At 37.9% G+C, this 24,025-nt stretch overlaps 2 protein-coding genes across 22 annotated transcripts in view; one reads left to right on the forward strand and one right to left on the reverse strand.

Moving 5' to 3' along the window:
* Positions 1 to 359: 359 nt before the first annotated feature.
* On the reverse strand, positions 360 to 10,688 carry atg4c (autophagy related 4C cysteine peptidase). 2 transcript variants are annotated; one of them, XM_004068023.4, is made up of 12 exons: positions 10,590 to 10,688; positions 10,469 to 10,518; positions 10,250 to 10,371; positions 9,644 to 9,727; positions 8,172 to 8,402; positions 6,705 to 7,041; positions 4,907 to 4,977; positions 3,746 to 3,951; positions 3,520 to 3,598; positions 2,642 to 2,718; positions 2,101 to 2,220; positions 360 to 1,795 (listed from the first exon to the last, which is right to left on the reverse strand). In XM_004068023.4, exons 3-12 carry the CDS (start codon positions 10,323 to 10,325, stop codon positions 1,628 to 1,630), a joined length of 1,449 nt encoding a protein of 482 aa, XP_004068071.1. In that variant the 5' UTR covers positions 10,326 to 10,371; positions 10,469 to 10,518; positions 10,590 to 10,688; the 3' UTR covers positions 360 to 1,627. The 2 variants fall into 2 exon arrangements, with proteins under 2 accessions (XP_004068071.1, XP_020558121.1); XM_020702462.2 differs by lacking the exon at positions 10,469 to 10,518 and having other exon boundaries at positions 10,590 to 10,682.
* A 1,952-nt stretch (positions 10,689 to 12,640) lies between these two features.
* The window catches only part of dock7 (dedicator of cytokinesis 7), a 44,182-nt gene continuing 32,797 nt past the window's right edge, over positions 12,641 to 24,025 (forward strand). For 10 of the 20 annotated variants that reach the window (XM_020702464.2, XM_020702466.2, XM_020702469.2 and 7 more), the window contains exons 1-14: positions 12,643 to 12,774; positions 16,484 to 16,583; positions 19,161 to 19,336; positions 19,707 to 19,775; positions 19,869 to 19,998; positions 20,250 to 20,462; positions 20,598 to 20,683; positions 20,771 to 20,837; positions 21,218 to 21,367; positions 21,838 to 21,918; positions 22,410 to 22,572; positions 23,070 to 23,212; positions 23,312 to 23,405; positions 23,520 to 23,682. In XM_020702464.2, the coding sequence (XP_020558123.1) occupies positions 12,737 to 12,774; positions 16,484 to 16,583; positions 19,161 to 19,336; positions 19,707 to 19,775; positions 19,869 to 19,998; positions 20,250 to 20,462; positions 20,598 to 20,683; positions 20,771 to 20,837; positions 21,218 to 21,367; positions 21,838 to 21,918; positions 22,410 to 22,572; positions 23,070 to 23,212; positions 23,312 to 23,405; positions 23,520 to 23,682 (1,673 nt within the window). In that variant the 5' untranslated portion in view covers positions 12,643 to 12,736. Of the gene's footprint in view, positions 12,775 to 16,483; positions 16,584 to 19,160; positions 19,337 to 19,706; positions 19,776 to 19,868; positions 19,999 to 20,249; positions 20,463 to 20,597; positions 20,684 to 20,770; positions 20,838 to 21,217; positions 21,368 to 21,837; positions 21,919 to 22,409; positions 22,573 to 23,069; positions 23,213 to 23,311; positions 23,406 to 23,519; positions 23,683 to 24,025 lie in introns of all 20 variants that reach the window. The other 10 variants (XM_020702479.2, XM_020702480.2, XM_020702474.2 and 7 more) reach the window with 3 other exon arrangements.

Here is a 24,025-nt window from a genome sequence, read left to right on the forward strand (position 1 = left end):
ATTTGTATTAAACAGGAAAACAGTCCGGCATAGCTCAAGCTATGAGGAAACAGAAAAATTATCCATGGTAACAGGGCTTTTTTTTCACACAAGGATATTTTCCTTTCCTCCACACAGGAACACAACTACTGCCAGTGTCACTGGGTCACATTTTTTCCGGTTCCTGGTTAATGGGCTGTGGAGATGGTTAGCACGTACGATTAGTTTTAATCTGCTACATTGGATCGCAAGAGAAAAAGAATCTTGCTCATTTTAAAGACACTGTTGAGGTTTGTATTCAGATCCTAAAACTAAAGAACATATATACTTTCTTCACACCTTCTCCTATTTCAATTTCTTCACACAAAAGACAATGCTCAAACAATGAGACACTATGGCTTTTAATAGGCTTTACTGCTAAGGCATTTCAAAACATTTGGCAAATTTATTTCTACAAACACACAAGCCCTGCAGGTGTTGCACAGTGCAAAAGTACATGAGAACAATTCAGAGAAAAAGTGAGACCAAAAACAGAGCTTGAATGAGGTTTGCAGCACGAAAGCATCCTTTCTCTGGTGTACTTATTTACCAGAGGTTTATTGCTGTTATGGATTGTGCAGTCTCTGATTGAGAATAAGTTATAAAAAACCAAGAAATGGAAGAATAGACATAACATGAAATGTCAAAAAAAGCTGCATGAAATTGTCAGAATTACCAAGTATACAGAAAAAAAAGAAATTCTTGAAAACTCCATATAGAACAAAAAGAATCTTAATTATGTGAAAGATGCCCCATTTTTGTTTTAATTCCATAACTTTCCATTTCTAACTTTTGCTTTAACAGGTCACCTTCATACAGAAATCTACTCCACCTAGACAAACAAAACTGTGCAGTGTATGAAACAAATAACTCTAGAATACAAAAAAGAAATGATTGGTGTCATTTGTAAAATCTCTTTAAACATCAGAATTAATCAGGCGGGATCAAATATTCTTTCCAAAAAAAAAAAATCCAAAAAAAAAAATCAGCAGCTCCAGGATGAGAGCGGTTAAACTTCAAACAAAGTTCAACTTTAAAAAATAAAAATCAACGTGAAAAAAATGGCAGGCAGTTTCTTTCCCAATAGTAGCAATTTTTTAAAATCGTGTTTTTAGTGCTAAACACCTTGCATCTTGTACTGAAACTAACACCCATTAATCAAACATGAAAAGCATCCAATGTTTAAACAAAGTGTATAATTTTATAAATCAACCTTTTATCTTTTATATTCTCTTTGTTTTGTTCAGTCTTTCAGAAAGCTTGAAACCTAATGAAATTTATGTTAGAAAATGTTCCAAAACTTAACAATAGTACATGTTACAAAAGTCATCTTTATGGCCTCTATGGAAAACCTACCTAAAATAAGGATCAAAAACAAAGGACCAAATTATTGTTCGTGCTAATATTTCAAAAATGCTAGATTGTTAGATTAAGTATAGCACCAGAACGTCTTCTTGCGTGTCATTCACAAACGTCTTGGCAGTAAGTGGCACTTTTGTGCATAGTGTAAAACTGTGCATTAAAGTTTTTATAAAGTGTACGTTAGGGTTTTCATGCGTGAATCCTTGGAATACAAGTGTTTTGACTCATAGTCTTTTCCATTTGGCAGCTAAAGCAGCACAAAGTCTCCGGCCGTGGTGACCGTTCTCGGCGGGCTGCGGATGAAAGGCCATTCTAGTTTCTCCGGGGTCAGGCCTGCTGACAGATCATAGTCTCTGCCGTGACCTTGCACGAAAGTGAAAGCCGGATATTTCTCCTTTGTCGATGGCTGCAGCAGCTGGAACAACAGAAGTTTGTGTTTGACTAAATCCGCTGTTTCATTTTCGAGAGGCCTAGCAGATCCATTTTGATTTACTCATTTCACACAAATAGATCAATCGTCCTAGCAGAGCAATTAAGTAAGAAACTTTACTTATAGCATCTTTTTGGGATCATCTCTAGATGGAGATGCAGTGCACAAATGAGATCTGATTTTTGACTAAACGGTGCCACCTAGTGGCCAAACATCAAAAAAACAAGTAGAGCTCTTAAAGCATAATATGTTTTTGTTGCTGCTCTAATTCTTTGATAATATTTTTCTACCTTGGACAGCTCTTCCCTGATTCTGTCATAGTCTTGAAGACTTCTGGAATAGAAGCCAATCGTGCAGCTTGGGTCCATCCTGGTGAATGGAATCTTTTTTGGTGAGGGGCAATGAAATGACTAAAAAACAAGAGACAAAATCATCTCAACAAGAGCACAAGGTCCACAGATTTGCCATTTACACATATAAATCTATTCTGTAACGATGACAGAAAACACACACAACACACAACATTTAGTCTATAATGATGTTTAATGAGCTCACTGTTTATTTGATGTAACACAAGCATAACACAAAAATGCGGTAATGTTTTTATGAATAGATTGAGAAAAATGAAGCTGTGCAGATTTTTTTTTTTGGTGGCAAAAAGGCAGCTTCACTCATCTGGGAACCAAATAAATCAGTAGACTAGGGTGGTGAGGGGGTGTCTGTAATTGGGCCGAGCGGTGCTTTCAGTTTCCCTGCCTTAAGTACTAACAGAGACTATTAAATTCACATTACAGCGGCCCTCGTCTGCTTGCCGGTGTAATTTCACATTACCTGGAGAGGGAAATCGCCGTTGCTGACATCCACAAAAGACTGACAGTAATGAGGATCCATGTAAATCAAGCTGTCATCTACAAGGACAAAACAGAAGACAAGTTATTCAAAAACATCAGATTACTACAAAAACGCGCTTCTCCTCAATTTCTATGCAGAGCAGCTCAAAGTCACCCACATGGTCTATTGTTGGGGTTGAGTGCGTCAAATATGCCTCCCAGAAGGTTGTTGCTTTTTAATATCTCCCGGGGTGGATTACATTCTGCATAATCAGACGCGTTTGCTCAAGCACGCTCTTTAGACCCGCAACAACATCCAGAAAATTTAAAACAAGTTGCTGTCATTTAATTTTTGTGTGTAGGTGAAATACTTTTACAAACACGCAATTATATTTGTCCATTTGCATATGATGAATGCGCCGCTGGGCCGTGCCCCGCCAGGAAGAATGTATTGCTTGTCGTTTAAGCATCATTCGCCAGCGCATCTCAAATTGGTAAAATGTAAATGCGTAAATATTGACTGCCAAGATGTACAACTGAAGGTTTCTCTTGGATCCTGAAGGTGATGAAGAGTGGCTCACTTTGGGGCTGGGATTAAATTTAATGCACGGCTCCTATGGAAATCAATTACGGCTCACAACTTGGGCAGTTTACCGGTGATAAATGGGCGAGGCTTTGATGGGTCAGAGGGAATAAAGTAAGCGCTGTTTCACTCGCTTTCATCTCCACTCCTCTCCATTTTCCTCATGCAAACAAGAATACATTAACTTACTTTGTCTCTACAAGTAGGAAGGGCGTATTTCACAAAGATAATTTGTTATTCACACCGGCCTTTGTGTTTGTTTCTGTTTTTTTTTTTCCCATTATGCTAACACTGACCTTGAAATCCCACAAAGTAGCAAGCCTGCTTGGGCTTTCCTCCAATGATGCCTATGCAGTACTCCACACTCAATATGTTCTACAATAAACAGAAGAAACGCATGGGACAATACATCCATCTAAGATGTGTCACTTCTACTTTATTCAAATCTTCGCCTGAAAATTCTTTCCTTTACTGAAAGAAAAGCTTAAAAGAAAAACACCATGAAACAAACTGATAGCTCACCTTTACAAATTCAAAATACTCTGGGTTTATCTTCTCTCCTCCCAGCCTTACAGGGATGAGGATGATTACGGCTTGACTGTCTGGCAAGATGGAAGCAGATCCTGGTTGGTCTTCTTTAGAAGGGCCTCCTCCCGCTATAGGAGGACTCACAGACGCCTGCCTGGCACTCGGCGGCTTGTGACAGTCGGCGACATCAGCGCTGTACACTACAAAAGGATCAAAAACACAAAGGTAAAATTGTAATCTTTCTCATTAGCTAAAGCTTTTGTCTTTTCTACCTAAGGTTTACACGTTTGAGGTTGGGGAAAGGAACTGCCAACCAAATATTGGAATTAGGAGAAAAACTTTGGATTGTAGCAAACAGGATGTCAAGGGTATAAACTTTTTAATGTTTATTCCTTTGGTGCAAGAATAAAAAAAAAAAAAAACAATATTGCATTTTTTTTTGGAAGAATAATATTTTTTTTTTTTGGCGAAATGTCGAAGTGGTCAAATCTCGCAAATCTTATTCCCGGCTATTTCTTTCACAGCTCTATTCCGATATATGAAAGATTTTGTGCCATATAATTCTAGCCAGGCTCAAACCATAATTAGTCATTTCTCCACGATCAATTTTCAAATGGTTGGCACTTTCGTGTTTAAAAAAAAAAAGACACCATCCATACATCACTACCAAATTCCGAGTCCCTGATTGGTCAAGGTTTGACCTGGTTTGACTTGCAACGATTGTTCTGTATCCGCGTTTTGTATGTAGAGCCCAAAAACAGTCGTAGAAACTACCGCGCAAGCAGAAGAGTATAGAACACGGGAGTTCGAAACACGCATTTACATAAACTTTGAATTGGAAGTGGCCGCTTGAACTCATGTTGCTGAGTACGGTGTGAACATAGCTTTCTACTACATTCCACTATTTATCAAACGTTAAGGGTTAAGAGAACATTGGAATGGATAGATTCTATTAGGAATGGATGTGTCTGTTACTGGAAGAAAGACAGTATACTGTCTTAGTATACTCAGTATACTGTTTTATAAAAGCGCCTGTCAACATTTTCATGGCTCCAGTCTTGCAGACACAGAAAAATGGCTGAAAAAAATCAAAGGAGCAGCTCAGGCAAAGTGCCCAGTTTCCCGTTTTATCAACAGTAGGACCATCTTTCATACCTGTGCAGTCCTGGGAGACATAGGCAGTTATACCCGCCAAGCCAGAATCCATGGCTTCCTCCACAGCTTTTCTTTAGAGGAGGAAACCGAAGACAGAACAATGTTGAAAGCCAGTATTGCATTTAAGAACATTAGACAAATGTCTGAAGCCACATGCAAGTGCTATGATGTCATTTGTTGCATAAACCTGTGAGCAAAGACAAAATCAAAAATGAGTTTTTCTCTTTGTTTTTTGTTCAGTATAGTTAAACTTTACACATCTGCTCAATGAGAAAAGGGGAAGCAAACGTAGAAGCTAGATGTTAAATTCATTAGTAATTCTAAAAACAGATAGAAAAAGAAAGGGAGCCAATCAGGATTGTTGTGTATTTTTTAGGTAAATATGATGCTATGATCTCATGGTGAACATGGTCTACTGTCTAAATCCAAGTTTAGCATGTTTCACTGAATGATTTTGCAGCACTGTCCCTCCCCAGGAGTGGTTCATCAACAATGATCGTTTGAGGATCCACTCAGGATCAGGATCAACAACCTCCTGGATTTATCAGGAGTGTCTTGGGTGTGAAGGCCACCAAAGTAGTGTCTTTTTTTTGCATCAGAGTATTTAAAATAGGGACCCGTTTATTTTTCTTGGATAAAAAAACTCTGTGAAATCTGAAGGTAAGACAGGATGAAGCTGGGTTTGTGCGTCACAACTATGTTTGTGAAATTATTTTATCTTTGTCTAAAGCAACTTAAAAATTCCTGGGGGAAAAAAGAGGGGATGTGGGGTAGAGACAAAGACTGGAACCTGAAGACAGAAGCTGCTTAAAGATGAGATGTGTGTTTTGATGGAATAATCTTTCAGATGTACTATTATGTTGAATAACAGAGTGAAAATGTTTGGTCCATCTGTGTTTCTGTGCACAAAAGCAGTAGTAAGTCTTACCACCAAACTGTATATCATAAAAAATACAACACTTTGTGAAACAAAGGGGTTAACCAATCAGTAGAGACTGTGTCTGCAGAGGCAGGGCATCACTCATACAAACATTTTGTTGCAAGATTTTAAATCATCAAATCTATTTATAAGCTTTCCCAAAATAACGCTTGCATAAAAGGTATACACAATGACTGTTAAATGGCCCTAAAAATGTGATTTGGCCTCTAAAAGAACCTGATCAACCTGTAAATATTTTTCAATATATAATATTGCAACAAAAAAAAGTATTTTGTTCCTTTTTCAGAACCCACAGGATAGGGGTTTACTGCTGGAGAAGACAAACTTCCAGTTCCTCAACATTGATTCTCCTGCACACGCACCCTGGTGCACAGGAACACATGACAAACCAGAAACATTCTACCAATAACTTTTTAAATATTAATGGCCAGTTAATGAAGAAATTATTCAAGAACAGAAACCAAGACAGGGGAAGTTTATTGTGGTTTCTCTGACTTCTCTGACTTTGGATGGGAATTCACAGTATATTCTCATGACAGACTGTGGAGATCCTTCCTCTTTACTGTTTGATATTCCAAAGTCAAAATTCTGGCTTTAAGCAGCCTGTAAATTTTAATAGGGATTTATATCATCAATCTTTTTTGATATTGAGAATCCTTAAAAATGGTGTGACTACATTGATTATCCTGCATCAAGTTAGTCAACTTTGAATCCAGAAATTACCAGGTTTTGTGTAATCTTTAAGAAACAAAGACTTACCTCTGGGGAAAAAAAGTAATTAACTACAGTGACCTGATTCAAATCCAAAGGAAAAATGTTACACCAACAAATGGAAATACACACAATGACCAAACTTACTTGAGGATGTGTGCCACCACAGCTGGTCCATACCAGTTCCCTGCATTTTTTCCCATCGTCAGGCCTAAGCGGACAAGCCTGTGCAGACCCAGAAGAGCTGAAGAAGTGTCCCCGAACCAGGAGATTATTGTGCGGTGGTACATCTCCTTTAAATGTGCTTCTGCCTCTTCTGCAGAACCCTGGGACGAACTTTGGGGCTCAGAATGTTGCCTGTCAGAGTTTTTAGGGGAGCCCTGCAGTGAAGCCTCCAGAGAGGCGACGAGGCGCTTGGCGGCGGAGGCCGTCCACGTCTCTGTGTCTAAAGGCTGAAGAGTCAGCGCCTCGGACCAGGTCCAGTCTGGAGACAGATAAGCAAAACTGGATCAAAAACACTTAATATCAATTTAAAAAAAGAAAGAAAAGAAAAAAAATTTAAAATAGTTTTTTTCTTTTTACAATTCTTTTGAATAGCTTCACAACTGCACCATGAAAGTATTGCAATAAAAAAAGATCATTGCATCTATTTTTAAGTCTGAGTACCGGTAATATTATTTGCATTTTACTATCAGGTAATATTAAGATTTTATTTCAAATAAGTGGAGAAAACTTCTTAATGTTACTTCTTCAAAAGAAAAAACTTGATAATTGTTTGTGATATTAGAGAAGAACTGATGTTAACATTTCTTTTTTGCTTCAAATGACAGTTTTATACCTATACCGGTATACATTTATATACATATAACAGAAAAGATGTTTTATTTCATTAAAATAATGTCACTCATGTTTTTACATATATTAACAAAACAGACTAGTTGCATATTTAACCAAGTAGTGTTTTCGTAAAAAAAAATGAAAATGCAAAAAAGCTAAATTTTGGGCTATTTTTAATTACTAATTATAAAGTAAAATACAGATTGAAGATGTGTGACTAACAAAAAACCAGCAGCAACAAAAAAAAAAAAAAGAACAATCTTGTGATGTGATGTACTTGGCTATCAGTTTTCTATACCAGAGTCTAAACAGCACATTCAACTTCAAAAAAATTCTCAAGAAGTTTTACATCAAACTTTTCAAAGAATTAGGGTCAAAAACATATTCAGACCTTTAAAATGAGAGATTTTACTTAGGTATCAGACTTTATGTCATTTTTGCTCAATTATCAATTTTAGAATCCCTTTATTTCACTTTAATGGAGCCTTAGCCTTACAAACAGGGCAGGAGCTGAAAGGCTTAGAGGGTGGGAGTGGTCCGAGCAGTAAAACGGGCCAGAGTCTGGTCTAAGGTATTAACAAAATGACCTTGATTCACAGTAAACCTAAGAGAAATTAATCAATAAATATTCTGAAGTGGACGTTAAGGCCTTTATAGAGAAATATCTCATTAGTTATCTTACTTTAGAATAGGCTAGGAAGAATAGGCTAGGCTAGGAAGAACAACTTTTTTTCCTAAATGACCTCAGGTCAAATAAGTAGCACGTGTGAGCCTCACCTCTGCCTAGGAAGTGCAGAACAAGAGCCTGAGCCAGCATCATCTGACCGGCCCTCAGCAAACAGCCCCACCCACAGTCAGTGGTCAGAGTGCTGCCCGGCAGCGGGGGGAACTCTTCCCTGTAGGTCAGCCACACACGCGAGGTGAAGTCTTTCCGGAAAGCCTCCACATTCCCCATGCTGAAGCCTTCCTCTGGTTCTCTGCAACTAGCTTCATCTGCACTGCCATCATCTGAAGGGAGGAGATCAAAAAAACTGCGAGAGCTCTTCATTTACAACATGATGGTACATTGATTAGGTGTCTGCTTTAATATGAAAAGTTGCAGCTTCAGCATCGATCAAGCAGTTCCTGTAACCACAATCACAATATTTCTATATAATCCACTAAGATCTGAATTCTCAGGTTTGTGTTTGTTCCTGTCTTGTTCTGACATGAGTTCATTTGTCAGAGTTGACTTCATAAATAGATGACATGCTTTCTGTTTTCCATTTCTCAGCTGTCTTTAAAAAAAAAACATCTAAAGAAGGGTTTTTGTTGCACAACGTTTGGAGTTTTTGTCTAGCCTCTACTCTGAAAATCATTTTCTGAGTATTAGTCAAACTGTTGTCATGAGAGGAATCTAAGCAATTCTATTACAAGTCTGGCTCAGAGAATCTGGCCTGGGAGGAAGCAACCAAGAACAAGAACAACAAAAAAAGCTTATATGGACAAAAAACCTGAAATGTTTAACGGTGGATTTACAGCAAGATGAAACTTAAAATATTGGAAAAACGTTTACGGTTACGCAATTACTCTGGGCAGCAGTTGAATTCTTGAAAAAGACAGTCTCAGCATTGAGTAACATCCTTGTTTTCTATATAATTGTCCAAAATGAGTCCACACCTAAATCTGATCTGGAAGAAACAAAAACAAACAAATGCCAAAGGAGATTGTTGCAGAGGAACAGCTGAGGCACATAATTAGGCGTGTGTCTAAAAATTATAGAAAAAGAAAGGTCTTAAAATGACAAAACTCCAATCATCTATTGTAAAAATGTTCCAAGTGGTCTTTTAATTATGCAGTTCTTAGCCAAAATTAAAAAAAACTTTTGTTTTCTAGATCTTGCAGCTATCCAGCCGTACAGTTTTGAGCTAGATACCAGCTCAGAGGAGGAAAACAGACATTAATGGATCCATTTGTCTGTAAGTGGATGCATCAGAATGGAGCAGAGCAGGGAGCTTGTGGCCTGCCGACGGTAGTTTGTACGCAACAACTACAAGCTTTTTTAACTCCATTTTTTTTCCTCTACTCTTGATTTACAACGATTTCAATACAAAAATACTCAGTTTTAATTTTTCTTTATGTGTCCTCCATCATGAGAAAAATGACAAAAACATGTCATTTTGGTAGAATATTATACCTTAATCTCTAAATGCATGCAAGATTAAGGTTTGCTGACACCGTGGGGGTAATGGGTCACATGGGTGTCCTACCGTCAGCCTTAAAGTGGTAGCACCTTCCAAGTAGCAGCACCGGAGAATTTCTACTGAATAAAGTCTTTGATTTCAGAGCCCAACCTAGAATGTACAAAAACAATATATTAAAATAAATAAACAGTTAACAGTTGTTCTAAAAAACGTATTTCCTATATTTTATTTTTTGAAGACAGTAGACATAAATTAATAGAAAGAAAAGGTATTTTTTACAGGACTATATCTAACAAAGAAATATTTTAAGGGGTGACTCATTAGCAGCAGCTTCCTGTCTCCTTTGATTCTATAGCAAAGCTGCACTGAATCCAAAGAGGAAAACGTGTAACAGCTAAATATGACAAGCTTGCTGCTGTTATACAGATGTATTGCAGTCAGATTAAAGCATCGATGGATACTATTTCCTAGTGGTTTTGACATTTTACCATAAAATACTATTGTTCTTGTTAATTTTCAAAAAGACAGTAGCACAAACGTCCTTTTGTGCATGGACTAACAAATGTTCACATGATGTGCAGTCGAGTGTGTTTCACTGCAAAGAAAGCGGAGCAAAACAAACGAGAACAAGTGATAGATTTGTGCATTTATTAGCCTTAGCTAACTACTTACTGTACTTCACATTGTTCCACACTGAACAGAACTTAGTCTTCAGTTTTTCCACCTCGTCGCTCCCTTTATTCTCCATTTGGAATACCGAGGAAGGGAACCCATTCCCACAACGCAAACAGTTCCTGAACGTTGTGTACACAGATATTTACACAAACTTATCAGATGTCAGATGTGCAGTAACTACAAAAATATACAAGCAGTGGAGATTTTTTTTTTTACCAGTTTAAAGCTGCTTCAGACGGGCAATTTTTCCAGCTTCAGACACACTGCTGGTTTTTGTTACATTTAATTAAAATAAAGATCATGATAATAGTAAAAAAAAATAGTGTTAAACAGTTACCTCTAGGCGTGTTTCTTCCTTCATGACCTACTGTGTGAGTTCTCACTCGTCTGCTAGCTCCAATGTTTACACTTTAAGGAAGTAAGGCGGTCAAGATCACATGATCTCGCGGTGTTTCCGCCGAGAAAGTCACAAGGGTGCGGTTAATTTCCATGACAAGAGCAGCCCGTAAGGGCGGAGTTTAAATTTCCTTAACTACGAAAGCTTGTTTAGGGTTAGTTTAAAAAAAAAGGCATAGTAAAACAATTAAAATAAATTAAAAGTATTAACATTATATTTGACTATTTTATTATATTTTATTCCGTTTATTTAGGATAATCGTTTTATGTCTGAATTTTTGTTTCTTACTGTTTTGGTAAACTTATAATGGCTAATGTCTGGTTTTGATCAACCACATTTTAAAACTATTCTCAAGGGGACTTTTATTTAAAATTTAACAGCAATGACAACTTATGACTGACTTTACTTTTATAAATCACCAAATGATGGGATTGTTTGTTGAAATAAAAAAAAAAACCACCTTTGAACCTACATCAATTAACTGCGATCATAGTTTCTGAATATAAAGTAAAACTCCTTTCAGAGTGGGGAAAAAATCAGCATCAAGAAAATAAAGGATAAATCAGAGATTTAAGGCATCATAAAAGAAAACTTAAAATTAAGACTTTGAAACTCGTCATGTCAGATGTAAATAAAAAAAACCTTTAACTCTTGTGCTATCTTAGATGACCCCACCCTTGCATTGACATGTTCTCCCTACCATGATAAAGGTGGATAAAGGTGGAGAGGATTTCATGTAATCCATGGACACCAGTGAAGATCACAAATCATTGAAGAAAAAAGGTTCAGAGCACTGTCTAGTGGGTCTAGATGACCCAACTCCCAATGTTAAAGTGCCTAGGATAGCACAAGGGTTACGGTTATCACATGTAGAGTTGTTTAGATTTGTTTGCTTTTTTAATATCAAAATATCAAACTATCTGAGACAATGGGGAGAATTGATTGTTTGCAGACATTTTGATACATTTTAAACTTACTAAATTATATTTTAGTACCCCCTCCATGTTGAATCTTACAGAATTCTTGGTTCCATGATGTACCTGAAAAGTTCAGAAATGCTGAAGTTTACTCTCATGCAGTTATGCTTGTTTCATACAATCTTGTCCTAAACTGTCTTATCTCATATCATAAAATGCTCATTTAAGTTGTAATTCCTGCCAGAAGCCAATAACAGAGCAAATACGTTACAGGTTTTGTGTTACATACTGAGCAGAATGCAAATCCCCATTAGTTTAAAATGAGTTTGAAATGTGTTGGTCTAAATACCCCAGCTGCAACCTGAATAATTTTTCATTTACAGGAGTCTCTTAGTGAGACTGAGTGAAAACGCTTCCTTTCAAACTTGGATGCATCCATTCTTATAATTGTCATATGCAATTATTGTTATATTTAAAATATATATATATTATTATATTTAAAAAGGGTAGACATATATATGTCACATCTTAAAAAAGCACATTTATTTCAAACACCACTCATCTTTAGCACAATTTAAATAATAAATCAGCATGAAATGCATGTTTGAGACTTTTGGAGGAAACAATGTTATAGAGATCATCCTTATACAGTCAAAAACAAATAAATGAAAAAAACAAAACAAAAAATAGCAATTTCCAGAGGTTCTGTTCTGTGGCCGATATTGTTGCAAAAATAATAAATGCTTTATTTTAGTTTTTTTTTTCTCTAAGCTCCTTCTACCTAAGTTGGGCAAAATGGCATTTTAACATGATGTTTGGGTCTTAATAGAACAGTCTGAAGAGTAACTATTTTGATTGAAATGTTCTGTTTTCAATAGAAAACACAACATTTTGAGAAGCTTTTTCCCTGGTGAAATGACGACTACTGTCAAAAGTTTTCATTACATATTTGACTTTTTTTTTTACCTGAGAAAAACCTTTCGAAGCAAATTTTCAAAAAGCGCAAACTGTTTTCATTGGGTGTGTGCGCCTGCGCACTCCTCCAGCCTTTACGGTAGTTATCCCATTCTCCCGTTTTGCTTGTGACCCGAGCGAGAGAGTGAGTGGAAAAGCGGAGCGTACTGTCTGGCTGCCTGGGAATTCCGTTAAAGCACATCAGCGGCCACTGCCATGGCCGAACGCCGCGCCTTCGCACAGAAAATCAGCAGGTAAAAGGCTCGGCTCTCCGACAGGAGCTCTTCCAGTGAACGAGTGAGCGCGCTAGCCGCTCTCTTTAATTTAAAGGGTTGCAGTCAGAGCACCGCTGCGGGAACCCCGCAAAGGAGGCCCAGCAGCCTGCCTGCTCCAAGCTAACCGCTTTTTAGCTGTAACGGCAAAGATGCTCAGTCAGACCCACCCAGACATTCAGCGACACTGCCAGCGGTTACTCTTTCTTTCTACGGAATTCAAACAGAGGCGAATCGGTGCTATAATTCGCGACTTTATCCTCAACGGGTTTCGCACTAAAAAAAAAGGGGTCTCTCTAGTTACCCATAAAAAATATCGGAAAATGGGATAGCTAGCTTTATCGCCTACAATTAGCTAACGATAGACGCTAGAGTGAGACTGACAGTGGTGAAGATGTGGTAGAACTTTTTGCGGTGATGTGTTGGGAGTCAGACCTTAATGTACTTAATGCGAGAGTGTTAGCGCACTTGAGACAAAAGCCTCCCCCTGTTCCCATCAAATACTGTTGCCTTAAGCTCCTTCCCTGTCCTCAGTCAGACAGATCAAAGTAATCCGCTCAACAAAGGGCTTTGTTGTTGGCTGTCAAATGCCACCATCCCAGAGTTCTGACGGGACGACTCCTCAAGGTGCTCAAGGATAAGATTTTCTGTGATTCATAACCTAGACAAGTAATTCTGGAATCGATCATCTCCCATGTCTGAATACTCAGAATTAGCGCCACCGTTTAGACTTCTTTACATCAGGGGTTACTGTCAATAAAGAAAAGCTGTGCCCTTAAAAAACAACAAAAAAACACCTATCTCATTTTAACTGTATTTAATAATTTAATTTAGTCAAATTTTGTACTAGTTTTGCTTTTTTCTGACTGCTACAGTTTTATGGAATGTGACCAAATCAAAATTTCATTGACTTCTCCCAAGGGTTTATGGGAAAGTGGCTAGCTATTTTGCTAATGCTAGCATAGTGATACCATAACAGTATTACCATAACATAGGGGTGTAAAGAGTAATTTTAACTATGATTCGATTAATATAATAATTTGTGGCTCATGATACAATTCTTAGTCGATAGTGTTATTTTAATTTAATTTTTTTTAATCAATCCAGTTTGAGCCGATTCACTGACCTAAAAGAACATCTTTAGCCCAAAATGCATTAACCAGTGTGACTCAGAGATAAAAACCTGGATATTAGGAAGGCAGCAGTTCACTTTCCTCACGTTTTGGTTCAAACCTCGATTTTTTTTGTTTGTTTGTGTTTTGGTTCCATATGTGATTCGTGTAATACAAAGCAACAACAAAAAAACTACAAATTAAGAAAAATCCTTATTCATTTGCTAATTAGTAAGTAATAATGAAGCAAAAACTTTCATATAGCTCACATGTTGTCTCTTGTAATTCAATAAACAATGAACTATAAATTCTTCTTGAATTTATCACAACACGTCATGTTTGACTATTTTAACGTAAATATTCACAAAGGTATGCAGTAGCCTTTCACTCTCCTCACAATTCGGTTCAGTGACATAACATACGGTTCGGTTCTTAATTGAGAATTGTGGCATCCCTACTGAAAAGTGCAGGGAAGTTTTGCAGATTCCTTGTATTTCTCGCCAGATAATCAAGTGTACATTAAACATGTGTACAAACAAACAAGTATACAATAATTCATTTAAAACCCATTGACAGTTTAATGCAGTCCACTATTGTTTTTCCCCCATCACAATAATCCACAGGAAACATTATTAGAATATTATATACCACTCAGTCACGTCTTTGCAAACTGTTTCCACACATTGAACTGCAATGATGCCTTGATCATTTATTGTCAGCATCACGTTTGTTGTCCACTGTGATGCAAATGGTCGTTTTTACGTCATAATAAAATAATCCACCGTGCCTCAATCCAAATGGTATTTTCCAAAATCAATATAATCGATTGAAATTATTTTATAATGGTATAGTTTGATTTTATTCAATTAACAACTTGCATCAGACAGATCGATCTGGTTGGATTGTAGATCGATTAATTGTTAAACTCCCACCATACCATCCTTGTGTTTTTAGGTACCCGCAATATTAGGATATGTTTAAGCTGTCATTGTGGAATTCCGAAAACTAATACAATCTAAATTAAAATACGGAAAAAAATGTTTTATTACAAATGTTTGTGTTCCTGTACTTACAGTCCTGAAAATAAAAGATACATATGAGAAAAAAAGCTGCAAAACACACATTTTAAAGTCCTGTACAAGGCATGCTAACTTGTCACTAAGATCGGAGGCACCTTTATTTACAGGTAAAACTGAGCATGAATAATAAATAGCCTGCATTTTAAAATCCACTTCTATTCTTTTAAAAGTTCAGGCCTCAGCAGAACATTCAGCTTTAGGTCTGCTCGTTTATTCTGTTTTGCATAAACCTGCTATTAAACAAATCATTAGCTACATACGATAGTTGGTCATAAGTCTCAGGACTGTTTAGGCTAAAATGACATACCTCAATGTTCAAACTCCAGGTTTACGGTAATATGCTTTGTTGTAGATACATGTTAATTGATTTGCCACGCTTTTATAAAAACTGTTTTGTGTAAAAACAAAAAAAGTTCCACACCTAAAAGTTGGTTTGTTGTATTTTTGTAATCTTGGGGTGACGTGTTTTTCACAGTTTAGTTCGGTTACTTGCACTTACCTCAACAAAGCAATGGGTCTGCTCAGAGGCAGTTTGAAGGCCTTAGGAATGTGTTTGTCCTTTCAGCTTCACTGCTGTGGTGACAGCACTGCTCCCCAGAGGCTGCTGGATTTCCTCTTATAGAACATCATCATGCATGTCTTAGGTTTGGCAGTTCAAATGGAGGCACATTTGTTTTTACACCGAAAATGATAAGTGGGACTTCTGGTGTACAACATTGTCAGGACTTTTAAGATGTTTGTGTTCGCCATCAACGGTAATGGAACAGACACGGCCCATGTATTTTCAGCGCCCTCGCTCAGTGACTCACAACCTTGCGCTCTATTACTGTAATCATGGCCAACTGTTTAAGGTAACTTTCATAGTACTGTGATATTGCTTTTGGAGGAGAGATCAGAGAGCCACAAGGGTGTTGGATAAGTTCTTGTTTAGGTGGAAAGGGTTTTAAAGAAAATAAAGTAAATCATAACTATGGATCCCTGCGGTCTTTACCTTATTTAGTGTAACTTTGATCTTTTTTTTTCTTTAACCCTTGTGCTATCCAAGGCACTTTAACTTTGGCAGTGGGGTCATCTGGACCCCACAAGACAGTGCACGAAATCTTTTTTCTTCAATGATTTGTGATCTTCACTGGTGTCCATGGATTACATGAAATCCTCTTCACCCGTATTCACCTTTGTCATGGTCCGGAGAACTCGTCAATGTAAGGATCGGGTCATCTGGACCCCATGGGATAACACAAGGGTTAACTTGTTTGTGTCACTGTTGGTAACTTTCAGAACCAACCAATAAAATAGAAATTGGCGCATGTCCTATCTTAACTTCGTATTCCTAAAGTGATTTTTCTGTTAAAAAGGGCTTTTGTGCTAAAAGTACAACAAATTGGGATTTTAAATAGTTTTGCCTAATTCAAAAGTACATTTTTTGATCCAAGACTTAAAAAATCTACAAAATGTTCTTGCATTTTCATTCCATCCTGTGTGTTCCTCTTGTGTTTGCAGGACAGTGGCAGCGGAAGTTAGGAAGCAGATAGCTGGCCAGTATGGGGGTTCCCCACAGCTCTTCAAAAATCTTAACGTTGGGACCACAACAAGTAACACAGTGAGTATTTAAATGTGTCCAGCTGCATTTTATCGTTAGAGGAAATAAGATAGATTTTGTTCTTTTTTCTTTCAATTTCAGAGTTTTAAAAACATGCTTATGTGCTTTATTTCCACTACTGTAAAGAGTCAAATCATAAATAAGTGTTAAAATATGCTAAAACGAAAGAGGACAGTTAGATACTAGTCCCATGAGATTTTAAAATCCCCTTTCTTAATTTGCTTTGCATATTTTTTTTTAAAGTTATCTTTCCAATTGGTTCATTTAAAAAAAAAATCATTTCAAGTTTGGCTTTTTGGAGCTTGAGGTTCCTGTCCAGTGTCTTAGCTCTTCCTGGGACAGAGAGTTCAGATGTTTCTGGTGGAATCTGCTGAAGCCATCCCCCCACTTTGGGGGTCACAGCCCTGAGTTTTCTAATTTCCACAGGAATCTACGTTGCCTTCACCTTCCACATTTTTTCCAGCTCTTCTCTGAGCCCATGGTATTTCTTGATGTTCTCATATTTCTTCTCCCTGATGTTGCAGTCACTTGGCATTGCTGCATCCATCGCCAAAGCCTTTTATTTTTGTTACATGTTCCTATTCTCTGTTCAGAGGTGTTTCCCATCTTAATCACGAGACTTCCAGTCCATACTTAGTACAGATATTTCTGTACATTATGCCAGTGATGGTGTTCCATGTATGCCCTGCCTCCTTATAATAGGGCCTGCATGGGATCTGGTAGATCCTGGCCACTATTGATCTTGAACTCAGATCCTACTATGCACTGGTCAGATTTTCTGATATCAGCTCCTGCTTCTTCTATATGCTGATGGTACACTTGGTGTCTAGGTTTGTCTTTCTATGATGGTTCCCGCTCTTCCCTCTCCTTTAGCTCAGGTTTCTGCTGCCTGAGGTATAAACTAATATCATTGCTTGAAGCCGTCTTCCTGATGTATTTCTGGAACTTTGTTGTTTTATCTTGGATAATATTCCTTATGAGTTGTGGTGCAGTGGTAGGGGGGTCGACCCATGATCGTAAGATTTCAGGTTTGATTCCCGCCTTGCACACCCATGTGTCGAAGTGTCCTTGGGCAAGACACTGAACCCCACCTTGCCTCTGGTGGTAGGTTGGCGCCAGTGTTCGGCAGCGGAGCGGCCACCAGTGTGTGAACGTGTGTGTGACTGGGTGAATGGGTCTGTGACTGTAAAGCGCTTTGGGCCTTGTAGGTAGAAAAGCGCTATATAAATATACGCCATTTACCATTAATCCTCAACCTTCCTCCGAATTGTACAATCTCACCACTGGACTTGGGGGGGAAATGAGGAGCTTTCTTGTCTTGGGCTGTGTTCGAATTCCATCACTACTCCGTAACCCTAAAGGACTACGTGTAGTGCCCTGGATTTTAACATGATTAGCACACAGGCTCACTATTTTTATTTTAGTTTTTAAATGTCGTCACCCATTTGTTGAAGTAAAAACCTAATAAATATTAAGATTTTACAAAGACTATGAATCCACTGTGTTCTGATGATGAAAATGTGCAGGATTTATTAAAAAATTAAATTAAAACAACTTTTTCTCAAATGAAAAAACATTCAAACCCTTCGTTTTTTGGTTTACATTTGCCAAACATCAGTTTTTTACAGAGACTTCTGGGATATTTCCTAGCTTTTTGAAATGTAGGTTGGACGACCCTAAAAATGACAAAGGCAGTGCACCAAATAGTGAGTTTGGACACAACCTTTTTGTGTGTTGCCTTTGACAGGAGGTGGATTTCTTTTAAAGAGATCACGCTGTGTAGAGGTGGGTGTGTCTGCTCTTGCAGTCTAGAGTCATAGGCGCCATCTTTCATGATGTGTTTTGTGAGGATCAACAGGGCAAACAGAGTTCAGTGTCTTTATTATGTTAAAGCTAGATTATACATTATCTGAAACTGTTATGTCAATATTATAACATGTTTATTCCCTTTGATAAAACTAAGAATGAATAACACATTTTCTGGTGTGGATGACTTCTTTGTACTGATTTTCATCACATTGTTGAATGGTTTCCTACATAGAATGAATCGTTTTTTACCATGAACCACTTCACAGAAACATTACTAAGGTTGCTTGTTTTGAGCTCGACAGTGTGTTTGCTAAAGAGGTAGTGTCAGTCGAGCTCGAACTCATAAAGCAAATATTCCCTTTTCCCTAGGTAATTAGGGTAAAGTCGTCATTTTTTATTTCAATCAAATTCCTCTTGTAGAAGTGAAGCTAAAATAAAACACACATTTGTTATTATTACAATGCTGGAACAGATACCTACGAGTTCCTCTTTTAAGGAGGAGACTAAGACCTATAGAACTATTAACTTTTACTATAACAACATAAAGGATTTGAATTATTTCTGTTAAGGGTTAGATTTTTTCTCTACAAGCTCTCTATAATCATACAAATATTGATAAACTTGTGTCAAAAACTACAATGTGAATTATCTTCTACAAAAATTGAAAAATGTGTCATAATTGTGGGTTTTAACCAAGCTTCACTCACAAAACAAACTTGTGCTTTAAATCTTCATGCCATTTTTCTGACTTTGGTCTTTTCCCACCAGGTTCCCCTTACAGAGGCGGTGGAGCCTGTGGATTTTGAGGAATACCTCATCACTCACCCGCCCATCGTGGAGTCCGGACCCCTGAGAGATCTGATAGAGTTTCCACACGATGACATCGAGGTCATCTTCACTCCCAGGGAGTGTCGCACCGTGGTACCAGCTGTCCCAGAGGAAGGGTACATAATCTTAATCTTCCAACGGGTCTAGGTGGAAATGGCCAGTTTCCGCAAAAGCAATTTTTTTTGTCAAACCTGAAGACTCCAAAAGGAAAAAAATGTTGAGATTTTTTATTTTTTGTCTGAGTTAGGGAGAAGTAGAAAATGCTGTACATAAAATAGATAATATACAAAAGAAAACTTTCCAACAGAATATGGCATTTAAAAACCTTTTAAGAAGAGGAGGGACCAAAATGATGACGCATTTAAAGAGATTTAAAGTTATAAGTTTTGTTCCTCCAGTTTGTTCCTCCAGTTTCCTCCGTAATTGTTTCTCCAGTAAAAAAAATGCATTTCATTTCTAACTTTTTTCTTTCTTTTCTGTTCACAGAGACACTGATCCTCATGTCAGAGATTGTGTCCGGTCCTATACAGAAGACTGGGCTGTTGTCAACAGGAAGTAAGGCTCCACCCTTCAAATTATTGCCTCAAAGATGTATTGGTAATTATAAGAATTGAAGACTCATGTCAAATTGGGTGTTTGATTCCTCAGATACCATAAGCTCGGAACAGGCTTTAACCCCAATACTCTAGACAAACAAAAGGAGCGTCAGAGAGGTCTGCCCAAACAGGTCTTTGAGGCTGATGAAATGCCAGACAGCAGCAGCTATCAGGACGACCAGGTAACAGGCCCGGTTTATTTTCTTGTTTGTTTTGAAAGGGATGCTTATTATCACACACAGCTTTGATTTTTCAATGTAGAAGTTTCATATCAAAACATTTTTTTTTGCAAGACCCTTAACGCTACTGCCTCCCGAGCGCGGTTCAGCTCACCGCTCCCCCAGGGGATGGGTCAAATGTGGAGAAGAATTTCCCATTGTGGGATAAATTGAGTATCAATTATTATTATTTTTATTATTATTTTTCTCTTCAGGATGATCTGAAGCGGAGGTCTATGTCTATCGATGACACTCCACGGGGCAGCTGGGCGTGCAGCATCTTTGACCTGAAGAATTCCCTTCCCGATCCTCTCCTGCCCCACCTTCTGGACCGTGCTCCCAACGAGGACATTGATCGGCACAACGAAGACCAACGCAAGGCCAGCCGTCACAGAGAACTCTTTGCCCTGCACCCGGCTCTTGATGAGGTGCTTTTCTTCAGCTTTGCTTTACAGTCCTTATTAATTCTGCAGTTAGGCCCATGACCTCATGGTATAGTTAATGTTTAGTTTTCCAACTTGCATCAGCATTTAATTATTTTATTGTTCTTCATATTACCGAAGGAGGAGCCCATCGAGCGCCACTGTGTGCCTGATTTACCAAAAGAGCACTTTGGTCAGAGGCTACTCGTCAAGTGCTTGTCCTTGAAGTAAGTGGTAAACAGCCTATTTCTGGGGCGGCATGTAGTTAACTGCTGCTTTCTGCTGACCCACTCTGTTTTCTCTCCCACTTGAAGGTTCGAGATCGAAATTGAACCCATATTTGCTAGTTTGGCCTTATATGATGTCAAGGAAAAGAAAAAGGTAAGCTGTTATGCTTCTGCACCGTGCTCTGTGAGCCATGAGTTGTGTGGTCACTTCTGCAAAGCGTTAAAATAGTTGGGAAGCCAAAGTGGATCTGATGAAAGGACTATAAAACTTTATGTAGTGCTGCTGTTGTGCTTTAGGAATGCATTTAAATCACGCGTCTGACAATTTTTCACCCCCCTCTCAGTAACAAACACTAGAGGGTAGCAGCCATCTCTGGATTTGGCTCTCTAGCCTCATAGAAATGTTGCTCTGTTTGTTGGCACCCATAACCACAAAATCAGCAAGCAAATGCTGACAATTTCCTTCTCTGATGTTCATGATGGTGTCTGGCATTACTAGTCTTACATTTTTTTTTGTGTGTCCCTCCCCACCAGATATCGGAAAACTTTTTCTTTGACTTGAACTCTGAGCAGACAAAAGCAATGCTGCGCCCACACATTCAAACGGCAGCCATCTCCACGCTGGCACGCTCCGCCATCTTCTCCATCACCTACCCATCCCAGGATGTCTTCTTAGTCATAAAGGTGAAAAATGTCATTTTTTTCAAAACTGTTGTAAATGTTTTTTTTTAATATAAGATATTTTCTAATATTGATGAATAAAATCATAGATTTTTCGAAAGCATCTTTTTTAGATTCATTTATAGGTAAAATTGCTAGTTTATATTTGCAAAGAGGATGCATGAAGAGTTTAGTAGTGTTTTTTATTCAATATCTTCTTTGTAGAGGAAAAAAAAACACCTAGCATTTAAAAACACTTGCAGTAGTTAAATTTAATAGTGAATTATGAAAAATGAAGAATATAGGATGTAATCCTGTTACTCTGGTTATCTCAAATGTGTGGCCGTTTCTATTTACTTTGGAGTTGTAAAGTAAAATTTATCGAAACTCCAGTTTTAAATGCAATATGAAAAATAGAATCATTTTGTATGACTGTGGCTTGTTTGATCATCTTTATGTTGCATAGTCACTTTAAAAAGGGCTTGTTTTCACAGCTGGAAAAGGTACTGCAGCAAGGTGATATAGGAGAATGTGCAGAGCCCTACATGGTCTTTAAGGAGTCAGATGCTGCTAAGGTAAGATTTATTTGAAATTCCTAAAGTGACGGGTAAAAATTAGAAATCAATTGTTTCCAAAGTGTGAGTGTAGCCTTTTTTTTAAAGAAATTCTCTTCCTTTTTAATCACAGCTTGATTAAAGCTATCAGCGCAAAAAACGCTTGCCTCATATTTGGAAAACTTTCTACAGTAATAAATTAAGATAATATTATTGGAATATGTGTGCAGTTTGAGGGTCTAAGGGCAGGGATGCCCAGTTTAGCTTGGTCTGTTTAGTTTAGCCATTACCTATTGAATTCTATGACTTTATGTTCTTTATGATTCATGTTTAGTACACAACTACCGGTATTAAGCCGGGAGATTATTTTTAGTTGTAACATTGGGCTATATAGAAAATATATAAAATTGAATTGAATTGTAACCATTCTACCATGAATATCTGCCCTTTTTTACTCTTAAAAAAGTACATTTTTTATTCAAATAAGATTCACTGTTTTTTTTATATTCTAGAATAAGGAGAAGTTGGAAAAACTTCGCAGCCAATCAGAACAGTTCTGCCAGCGATTGGGCCGCTACAGAATGCCATTTGCGTGGACAGCAATCCATCTAATGAACATCGTGAACAGTGCTGGGAGCCTTGAAAGAGATACAGAGCTGGAGATGAGCCTCTCAGGTTGTACATTCTCTCTAGAAAATAACATTTTCCATAAAGTAGATTTTCATCTCTGGATTTTGATACCAAGTTGCAATGATAAAAAAAAAAATCAGTAATTGTTTGTGTAAAGCATTGATGTAACAGAGACACAGCCTTAATCTCCTAATGACAGCTGAGGGCATAGAGGTGGTATGTCTGGCAATCATGCTTTAGGCTCATGGCCCTGTCAATACGTTACTATACTTTAGCTACCTTATCTAGGAAAACATTCTAAAAGCAAACAGGAAAGAAAGATAAACCTAAACTTTCAGAGACATCTGAGCAAAATATACAATTATATTGATCTTGGCGTGTTATTTTAAGTGTGTCCGCTGTTGTTTGCCTAACTTCTGACCTTGTATAGTTTCTTTGAAGCTGGCCTAACTGGCATCCTGCCTTTTCCAATGGGGTTTAAGCTAAATGCATGTCAAGTGCTTAAGCATGCTTAAGTTGTCTTTTTTTTTGTCTTTATGTAGAGAGAAAAGGCTCGTGGTCAGAACGCAGAAACTCGAGCATCATGGGCAGGCGCTCACTCGAGAGGACCACTAGTGGGGATGAATCCTGTAGTCTTACAGGCTTCAGGCCTGCAACACTCACAATCACCAACTTTTTCAAACAGGTTTGCACATTTACATCCAAATAAACAGTCATATATTTATTTATTTTTTAATTTTTCTTCCCACCAAAAATTACAAATTTAACTTCTTCACATTTGTAGGAGGGGGACAGGCTCAGTGATGAGGATTTATACAAGTTCCTAGCTGATATGAGGAGACCTTCTTCAGTCCTGAGGAGACTCAGACCTATCACAGGTACAAAAATAACTCTGAAGTTAATCCTCTTTTATTTGACATGACTATTATTCTGACCAACTATTTTTGTGTGTGTTTCTGCCTCTCTGTAAACCAACGGTTGTGTCACTCCAGCCCAGTTAAAGTTGGACATTTCACCTGCTCCAGAAAACCCCCATTACTGTTTGACTCCTGACCTCCAGCAGGTTAAACCTTACCCAGACAGCAGGGTGCGCCCCACCCGGGAGATCTTGGAATTCCCTTCCAGGGATGTATATGTGCCAAACACCACATACAGGTACAGAGAAGTTAATTTCTCTTTAAGTTCAATTTTTAAACCTACAACGTATATGTATGTATATCTTTAAAAAGTTTTTAGTTACTTTACAACGATGGCTGTCAGCATGGCCTGTTAATGTTTACCTCATGTTTGCTTGCACACATTGGCAGACAGGAATTGCACACTTTAGTAGATATGGTTTGTGTACTTGATGCAAGTCTGCCTGAATGATTGCTAGTTTGTTCATGGTCATTTAGAGAGACACATATTACCACACAAAGCAGTTCCCTTCTCAGAGACCCTGTTTGTCTGCAGCAACCTAGATGTCTCTCTAGTTGTGGATATCCACATTACGAATTTC

This window comes from Oryzias latipes, chromosome 4, assembly GCF_002234675.1.
Source record: "Oryzias latipes chromosome 4, ASM223467v1".
In the NCBI taxonomy this organism is placed as follows: Eukaryota; Metazoa; Chordata; class Actinopteri; order Beloniformes; family Adrianichthyidae; genus Oryzias; species Oryzias latipes.